Raw genomic sequence first — 10344 nt, 5'->3', positions numbered from 1 at the left:
GGATGGGGAGGAAGAGCGGAGTGGGGCCTGGCTCTCACTTGACTTTCTAAGGAGCCCCCAGGAGTCTGTGCCAGCTGCCTGGGAATGAGGAAGGGAGGTAGGAGGGAGGGATAGAGAGATGGAGAGATGGCGAGAGAGACAGAGAGACAGAGAGACAGAGAGAGAGAGAGAGAGAGAGAGAGAGAGAGAGAGAGAGAGAGAGAGAGACAGAGAGACAGAAAGACAGAAAGGGGAAGACAATGGTAGACAGGGAGATATGGGAGAGCTGGCTGCAGAGATCACACACAAAGAGAGCCAGCGATATGACATTAAAAAGATGTATCACTCTCTAATATAGCTGAAGTGACAAAAAGCCCCAAACGGCCCTGTGCAGGACATTATGTGGACCCAGTGTGGGGCATCTTATTATTTAGTTCCAGTGGGGTGGAGTGAGGTGACAGTTTCACGGTGGCATTGCCACCCCCAGAGAAGGGACAAAGCAGCGGCACAGCACCCATGCAGGGCCACATGAACAGGCCAGTCTGCCACACGCTCCCCCCCAGCACCGACTAACCCCTGCCCAGCCGCCCAAGCCACCCGCTCCCCAGGTGCATAATGACCCTAGTGGGCCTACTCTCACAGTTTCACACCAAGCAATCACCATCATCATTCCAATTCCCTTTAGCATTACACATCCATGCAGGATTTCCATGTAATATAGGATGTCTATGTAATATGTTCTATAGCCCAGAGGAACGGAACGGGAGTCCATTAGCTGTCATGGTGAACTAAACATTATTCTAACCCTCTCTTCCTGAGGAGGAGATAGTTTTAACAGGCAGTGACCCCAAGCCGCCCTCTGACCCTGCCCAAACCACACTGCCATGTACTGCCGGAGATGGGAGGGGGACAGGAGAGGGGCGGATGGGGGCTACCTACCCCTTTACAGCCCAACATCACCTCTCCACAAAACATTATAGGCAGTGAACGGCCAGAGAGTTCAACCACCGTCACATTCCTCAGTTTCTCTTCTTTTCCATAACAAATGTTCTTGGCTGTGATGTCTGTCTTTCTTTCTTTCTGTTTCTCCCTTTACTGGTTAGTCTGTCTGTCCTGGTTTCTTTAGTTTTACATTTTGACATTTGTGGGATTTTTCTAAGCTTCTCTCGCAGAAGTGAGAGATTGGTCGAGTCGAAGACAGTTGAGATGTACGAATACTGATGAAAAAACAGCTGCAGATAAAAACAAATTGTGAGAAGACAGCTAAAAAGAGTCCCTTCTACCGTGTCCCTTCCCTTCTACCGTGTCCCTTCCCTTCTACCGTGTCCCTTCCCTTCTACCGTGTCCCTTCCCTTCTACGCTGAACTGCTATTCAACAACAAAAAAGCCTGGCTAAACAAAGTTAAGTGATTGACAACGCTGTCTGGCTTTACTCAATTAACTATCTCATTGTGTCCGAACCTTTTTTTGCCAGGAGTCCCTTTGCCCTCGGCCCCCCGACTCCATTCTCTTCCAACTCCTTTATCCTCAACCATCACAGAGATTTGCTTGGCTAATATTTCCAAGGAAATAGAGAGCTCTTTTTATACAGGGACTCCTCTCCTTAACCTTCTATTGGTCGCTCTTCTCTTCTCTCTTCTTCTCTCTTTCTCTTTCAGCCACTTTAAACTGTCTCTCAGGGCAGTGGGGAGAATGTGACGGAGTCTATCAGCAACGAGGGGCAGGTCCAGGGCAGGACCCCGCTCCCTCACTTCAAAGTTGCCCTGCATTCATTAATTGTCCTTTGAATGATATCATGCCGATCACAATGAGGGTGCCAGTGGAGAAAGAAGCATTAATGAAGCATAGAGCCATTCACTTGCAGATAAGCCAGTCTTGAAAGTGATGCTGTGACGTAGGCTAAAGTGAATGTGGTGTGTATAGCATGGGTGAGAGGAGTAAATCTGGAAGTGAATAGGAGGGGGGATGCTTTTGAATGCAACACTAACTGATGCAATCTGTTGCCACTAGCATAGCTACATTCTCTAAAAATGCTGGCCAGCAGAATCAGGACGTCGCTAACTAACCAGGTGACAATATTTTAAATGGTTTACAGGAAACGACAACACACTGCAGAAGTAAAAAATAAACTACAACTTTTTTTTTTTTAATGATCACTAACTTTATCTTTATCACTTTATCCAAGAAAACAAGGAAATTCATGCAAGGGGGAAAAGTTGCCATGAAACAGATAAATATGGGACTATCAAGCTGTTTCTCTGTTTGACTTGTGGCATTCAGGCACGTCGCCCGTGATTCAAGTCAGTATTCCACGTCCATTCATGTCTGAGGAGGTTGGGAGATGTGGTGGAAACTGGCAGTAAGCACTGTTACCTTCAAGTAGGTTTGGGTGGTGCTAGACCATTGTGGACAGCGATGGTAGAGGGGAATAAGCATAAGCGTCTTCCTCTGACTCCAAAAGTGGCATGTTCAAATCCAGCAATAGAAAGTTGTTTTTTATATTTTTGTTTTAAGCCTATCCCAAACCTTAATCATTCAAAGTTAATGACTAACCTTAACCATTCAGAGTTAATGCCTAACTTTAAGAATGTGAGTTCATGCCTAAACTTAACCTTAAACACTTCAAAATTGGACAAATTTGAAATTTGAGAAACATGGATGATGGACTAATCCTGACGTGAGACTGTGAGAGCTTGTAGGACACCTAACACCAAATTCCCTAGGATACATCCACTATTAATCTATCACTGAGGTTAAAAACTCTTAGCCCTGGAATGAATTCTGATCCCTCCATCAATCTCCTAGAAACAGTTGCTATATTCCAGGTATTGTGGCTTTGGATTTCTGGTTTGGCATATTGTAACAGTACAGTTCCACTGGCCAAGTTCAGTTGGGTTTACATAAGTAGTTATAACCCAGGCAGAGAGAAAGCCATGGATCACACACAGAGTCAAAACCCAGCTTTTCTCTACTCTAGGATTTCTCTGTTGCTCTGCCTGGAGGCAGAGATGGAAAGTAGCCTGTAGAAAACATTCCATTGGTTGCAATGAGGCTTTCATTTGTTGTGACTGGAGACTCCCATCTCCCATCTCTCTCTCCATCTCTCTCAATCCCCCTGCTTAATTCACTAAAACAGCTTAAAAACGCATGGACCGTTGACAAATGCACAACATTAAAGAAATACAGAAAATCAATGTCTATCTTCCCTGATGGTTTTCCCTGTTCATCTTCCCTGATGGTTTTCCCTGTTCATCTTCCCTGATGGTTTTCCCTGTTCATCTTCCTTGATGGTTTTCCCTGTTCATCTTCCCTGATGGTTTTCCCTGTTCATCTTCCCTGATGGTTTTCCCTGTTCTATCTGAGGGGGTATCGGTGTATTCCTGACCTGAGCTTGTACTAGGCTATTATTGACTGACTGTGTGATATACATGGGTCTATTGACATTTCTAAATGCCCTGGGAGAATTGGCATTATGGAACGTTCTAATTGGTTTATATGGTTTGCGTATGTACATTCAGACAAATCATATCAGTCAATGATATGATTAAACATCAACCAAATTTTTGCAAAGTATGCAAATTAGGGTGTATTCATGCTACGTTGAAAAATGTCTCACTTTCTCCGTAATCAATATCTTTCTCTCTCTCCCTGTATCCCTCTCTCTCTGCTCTCTGTCCCTTTTTCTCAACCTCTACTCTCTCTCAGTCCATGCCAAAGTAGTGGGGAGCCATTTTCCCCACTTTATTTACACAAACAAAGTCCTACTCAGTTTCTTTGACAAAAGCAGCTAAATCTTTCATGTTTTGTCAGCACTTGATTCCTCCTGTCCCCTGGCTATTTGCCTGCCCCAAGACAATGGAGCCAGGAGAATGGGAGCAGATTGTTGGAATGTGCCTCAATGAAACCAATTATTACATGTTGACTGCGTTCACCATGGCAGATTTGAAAGAACTGGGCTTATTCAATTTGGCACCGCAGGACTCCATTTTAAGAGAAGTTATCCCTTTGACTGTTTGTATTTTCTTTTTTTCTCCCCTCCCTCCTCTCTTCTCTCTCCCCCATCGTTTTAAATGGAATCTGTAAGAGAAGGCCACTCCTCTATCATGAAATTGGTTACTTTTACTTAGCTAAATGAGGCTAAAGGAGTGTCATTGGTGATATAGTCATACAGACTATACAGAGGAACGGTGTCATTAATTAGGAGCCACTTACTGGGATAGTATTTATTGATTAATAAATGTAACCATCTATTCCGTTCTGGAGGCACTTTACATGCCAGTATCCTTTATGGAACTTGCTAATGCAATATTTGGGTGGATATGTTTCTAGATATTTTTTTCATCAACATTCATTTGTTGTTAAAGATACTATGTATTTACTATTTCCTGTGCTAATGCCTCTCACTGCTACTTCTAGTACAAGGTACAACCGTTTTTATAATGATAACACAACCATTTTCATTAAGGACACGCAGTAAATCAATTGTATATAGTTATATTTTATTTCCGCTAAACTTCATTATTACAGTTAAACAGGAAGTGGAATCATTCAACATCAGATTCATTTCCTGATTAAAGGCGCAACATTTCCAATTTGCTTGGGGGCATCCTTTTCCCAGAATGCTCTAGGTTCCCTGTAATACCATGCAGATATAGTAGCTACGCAGTCCCAGTATAGATACTTTTATCCCGGCCACAGAACTCTGCAGTGGCCTTTTACCAGACAAATAAATTTAAACGGAGCAGCTTTGATCTCGGCACTTAAGGGAAGCCAACAATGGAGGCCGAAGAGAAAGGGGCAGAGAGCAACAGTCCTCTCTCTCCCACAACTATCGCCTCTACAAACACCTACTTAATCAATATTTGGCCAGAAGACACAGTCCTCATACCCAAAACAGCCTTTTCATATTCTAATTAAGAGCTTTAAAGGACAAAGAAAACAATAAGACCAACTACTTCCACAGACACACAGAAGAGGGGAAAAGGAAAGTCATATTTTGAGAAAAAAAAACGTTTCAGATATGCCATTATCAACAGTTGAGTTTGCACTGAGTTTATAAATTGATGTAGTCATTATGGATAAGATAATGTTGCTAATGCGGGTGATAATGTAACATGAGGTCAAGGTACTGAAAGCAAAATACCTAGAATAATCCTTCCATAACACTAAACTATTTCTGTTGAAATAGATAACACATCAAAACAATTACTTTTAGTTCATTCAGATGTTTGACATATTTGAAAATAAATAGGCTGTAAATCATACTGTGCCCATAATAACAATTTAACATCACTTGTTGCAACGTTTTATTATGCCTTTCTGGTCCTGACTTTTTACAATGTCTTCGTCCGGTTCATAGGCCTATCTCACAATATCTGCAAGGCTGTCTAATCTATCTAAACAAGGCATCGACACGAATAGATTACAGAGAAAATTGGAGAGAATAATATCAGATATCGAACACAATCATAAAGGAGCACCATAAATGCAACAAAATACAAGCCTACAAATTCGTTCCAACCCTGCAGGAAAGACCTTAACCAAACTGGCAGAGTCACTTTTAAAGGTTAATAAAGTCAATTGACTATCCTGATCTGTATTCGCGATGCCTCGCCTGGAAAGAGGGAGGAAAGCGGTTATATTGCATGAATGCGCGCGCCCCGGGCGAAGAGGAAGGGGGCGGGCTTTGTCCGGAGATGAAAGTGGGGAAAAATAAAAGGTTTGAGTTTAATCTACTAGAAAAGGTTTTCACTGCGATGACTGATGCAGTACGGACTAGTAAAACCATGCGTAAAAGAGCGATGTGGGCTCAATCATTTGAGGATGCTAGGAGGGGAAGTACAATATATATATATATATATATATATATATATATATATATATATATATATATATATGTTTGATAGTTATTTATCTAATGTGGCCTAGAAGTATTTGCTATAAGTGGAACGAAATAGATATATTTAATGTATATATACATATATTTATATATATATAAACAAAGCAGGCAATGGGCACTGGGCACTTCAGACATATTTTATGAACTACTACATTACCAACAATATTATGTTCACATTTCTAGAATTGTATAACTATGTAAAAAAAAATGTAAATAAGCATGTCAAGTCCATTTAGCCTACTATAAGCATAATGGGAAAGGCCTATGATATCATAGAGCCTACATTCCCTAAAACCCAACAGGTCACTAATCAACAGGTGTTCGGGGAAAATCCAGGTCACAGGGAGAAAGTAGATGCTGTCTCTTTATCTCGGACTCGGAATGGTAAACGCCATCTCCTGACGCTGAGAAGCACTCCAAAGTAACATTTTGTAGGTGAAAACGGCATTTTTTTTTCTCTGGGCGCGCAGTCTATAAAACAGGCCGGATTTGCTATCGGTGTTATCTGAATTATTCATCGCTTATTGCGGGTCCATAATGTCTTCTCCCAGCCCTTTGTCAGCGCATTTTTTCTCCCTTTCTCTCCACATTTTGAAAAGCTTTGGCGTCTTTTTGTACACCACTGAGCCGCTTGCTATAGCAGACCTTTGTGCGCGAGATGCCGAAGTGTGAGTCTCAATGGACTCTCGCGCCTTTGTCTCCCAAGTTCATCCTCAAGTGCCGGATTGTGTGCAGAGGAACAGTCTCTTTTTATGGGGGACGGAACAGTTGGGCAAATGTTTGATCAACTTCATATGGAAACGTTTGGCTTTTGTAAAAGTTTCGTTTGGAAATAATAGCCTACAGGCATACAATTCAGAACTCCAAATTCATAAACAATAGACTATGTTGCAAAAATGTACATAATAGTTCTCTGTCAAGTGCCATTGGTTTTTGAATGTAACGTTTTTTATGTTCAAGTTAAAAAATATATAATATACACAGGACTCATTCCGCTTTATAAACCAACCGTAGCCTAAGAAAATAAATTTAAAAAACAATTCTGGTCAACAGATTTACTAAACAATTTCTGGACGTATATCATTTATTCCAACTTTATTCAATGCATGATTGGGAAATTGCGTAATGAAATAGAATAACTGAAAATGAAAGATAATTCATATTTCCACAAATCAAATTGTAGGACTATTCCAATTCATGATTATACTTTATTTAGGCTACACCAACTGAGTCTTGTCTATCCTCTGAATTGAAATGGTACAGATATCTTCTAATTCAGTATCGTTAAGAGACAAATACTAATTTTCCCCATTCTCAATTTCCCTAAATCTTCCACCAACAGACTCAAGAGGCCAACAAATAAACAAACCTTTACGAAACTTCTAAAGAATAACTCTACACATATTTTACCACAACCAAATATAGAAACTGAGAGGAAAAACAAGTATACGATGGTACTAATTCTGAAATAAAAAATAAGTAGGCCTATCTGTATCATAATTGCACACTTGTCCAATAGAACTCAACATCGTCGCCTAGGCCACATCAACATCGCCAGTGCTCTGCACTGCTTTAAATTAAAACCATTACTTACATCTATCCCCGAGGATGCCATCGATGCTGTGTTTCGCCCTTCTTTCGTTCTCTTCCAATTCCCTCTTCTCGATTTCATCATCGTCCTCCTCGTCTTCTCCTGCACCTCCCCCGAATTTACAACGCATGGTGCGGCTGATTGAACTCACTTTCGAAACAAAATATAAAATGATAGGCCTACGTTATTTTTTAAATGCCTGCAGGAATACGGGATAATGAGCAAACGTATGTCAAAACAGGTATTAGACATACTAACATGTCATTCATATTGCCATTATAGCACCGGTTGATTTGTTCACACATGGTATTCATGTTGTTTTTTTAGGCAATGCATGGCATACTTTTACACTTTCAGATAAGTTTACATGTACATTCAAATACTGTTTTCGTTATTTAGCCAACTGCGGTTATGATTTCTTAGGCCTAGGCTAGTATATCCTCTCTTGCCGAAATATTTGAGGCGTTGCCTTTTTTTACTACGCAAAAGTTTAGTAGACGATTTCAGTCAAGTAGGCCTATATCCTACCGGCTATGTTAGTTTATTATGAATGACATTATTTGAAAGGTGTAGATATATTGTAAAATATACATTTTAGAAATGTTGTACGTATTACAAATTGGTCAAGAAAATCAAATAAAATGTAACTACCTGAGGGGACGTTGTTTCTGTCGCAGATGCCGTCTTTGAGTAATGTATCCCTGATTTCCCAGCTGAACATTCCCGGGTTGTCTCTCCTGTATTCCTCGATCTTCTTATCCACGTCTGGGGTGGATGTTTGCTTCATGCCAATAATGCATACACATTTCTTTCAATATATTGTTGTTGCAAAATACGGTTTCCTTTCTGAATAAATTAGACATTGCACAATAGAAAATAAGTACCCTAAGGGGTGTGCCTATGCTTGCTTCTGTTGAGTTTGATTGTTTACTTGGTTTATAAAACCTAGGTTTTGACTCTACATCCACTTGGTGGGTTAATAGAGTGTGTAAAAGTGCGTGTAAATCACCCCCCAAGTGTCCTTATCAATTAAAAAAAGTAGGCTATTTCAAATTGGGAATTAATTAATAGCGTATGACAATTCCATAAATTATACCAACTGTAGGCCTACATTATTACGTGTCCTTTTAGATAGCACGTTACTTTTATGGCCTGTCATCTCCCATTAACTCTCTCGTGTCGTTAGTGATGATGACAGTGTTAGAGCATATGGGCTTGGTTTAAAGTTGAAACAATAAAAATATTGTATAAATAAAATATTCTGCTATTAATTATCGTTGCCTATTTCAGGCAGGTCTTGCAATCCGGTTCTAGGGCCCTCACCTTCGGTTTGCTGCCTCCGATGGCCCCGGGCCTGATGGAGCCGGTCTCCTGATACCGGCAAAGGATTTTGGACACGCAGCCGTGAGAGACTCGGAGCTGGCGGGAGATGACACAGGGTCGAATGCCGTGGTGGGCCATCTCCACAATCTTGTGGCGAATGTGGTTGGGCAAGGGTCTGCCGTTAATAAACACTCCACCGAGTTGATTCACCCGGCCCTGGCCTAACGGGGTAGAGACTGGAAGGAGGGAACGTTGTCATTCAATAATAACAATAACATCAACCAAAATAACAACAGCAGCAAAAACAGCCCAAACAATCAGGCCTATATTTATTCAACCTTTATTTATCCTGATTAAAACGAGGCTGTTTTTCAAGAGAGACCTGTTGCAAGAACATTTGTTGATATCTAAAATACCATTTAATCTAGCTAGATATAGGCAAAGGGTTGTGATGGTATTGTTTTTACACTATACCTAATTAATAATGCACAGTGTAGCTACATCGATAAATATCAAAATCATAACATGAGCATTGTCGTTGTTTTGATAACAGCTGCTATGTCAATTCAACGGAATCATGGGTTGCTACATGGCCTATTAGTGTAGCCTAAAATGTTTATCACTGTCAAAATGCTAGTTCGTGTGTAGCCTAATTGTCTGTTGAAAGGCAAACAAAATTATTTATAGACGAACAACAATTTTGCATCTGTTCGAAGTTGACAAAATATCAACACTTGCTATCTGATTGAGTCAATTACAAACAAACACAATCTTCCAACATGCAAGAAACATGCACTTGGTTCCATTTGGACCCATATTTATTTGCAACTGCCTACCTTCCAGAGAGTAGCCTCCCCGCGGGTAGTTCTGGTGGTGTGTCGGGCGCATCATTCTCGGTATGCCCCCGGCTAGAGCTGTCATGTCTCCTAAACCTCCGCAAACAAAGCTTTGCGCTGGACCAAAATCAACACCAAAACGGGAACTTCAGAACAATTCTGGGATCCCCCAAAAAGTTATAGACTACACTTTGGCTTTGATGGAGCAACAGGACAGCCTCCACGTCCTAGGGAATAGCAAGTTGCTTCGTCAAAATAACAACAACATGCAAATGAAAACACAAGATAAATCCTTTGAGAATGGTACATTTGTCGATATCCAATATGGAGAGTGAAAATAGTGGACGTTTGACAAAGCGATGTTTGCCTCTGTTGAAATTGGAAGACGCTTAAATGGAGTTCTTGTTGACACTTGATGTGAATTGAAAAGATGCGTGGAAGTGAAACATTTTAGAAGATGTTTCTCTCCTTTCTACCCCAGTCTTTCCAGGCCTCTGATTGGCGTAGAGGCGAAAGTCCTGAGGGCCGAGGAGACTTTTTGATTGGCCGACAGAGGAAAATGTATCATGTCGTGGCCTCACTGGTTCAAGGCGATGTGTTTTGAGTCTTGCGGTGCCCTCGAGCTTTTTGTTTCACAGGATCTGATCCAGGATCAGCCCCCCATCCAATACATCAACCATGTCGATGGATGAAGATGCGTCTTTCACTGAAGGCTA

General features: G+C 41.0%; 1 protein-coding gene across 1 annotated transcript in view; it reads right to left on the bottom strand.

Annotated features, from left to right (window-relative positions):
• Window positions 1–10123, bottom strand: part of LOC112227385 (paired box protein Pax-3-A-like) — a 64788-nt gene extending 54665 nt beyond the window's left edge. Inside the window, exons 1-4 of the mRNA XM_042308376.1 lie at window positions 9629–10123; window positions 8793–9028; window positions 8121–8250; window positions 7473–7619 (exon numbers count right to left, since the gene is read on the bottom strand). Coding sequence (XP_042164310.1) covers window positions 7473–7619; window positions 8121–8250; window positions 8793–9028; window positions 9629–9713 — 598 coding nt within the window. The 5' untranslated portion in view covers window positions 9714–10123. The remainder of the gene's footprint in view (window positions 1–7472; window positions 7620–8120; window positions 8251–8792; window positions 9029–9628) is intronic.
• Between the last annotated feature and the right edge of the window lie 221 nt (window positions 10124–10344).

Source organism: Oncorhynchus tshawytscha, linkage group LG28 (assembly GCF_018296145.1).
Source record: "Oncorhynchus tshawytscha isolate Ot180627B linkage group LG28, Otsh_v2.0, whole genome shotgun sequence".
NCBI classification, from domain to species: Eukaryota; Metazoa; Chordata; class Actinopteri; order Salmoniformes; family Salmonidae; genus Oncorhynchus; species Oncorhynchus tshawytscha.
This window is presented reverse-complemented; position numbering and strand designations above follow the sequence as displayed.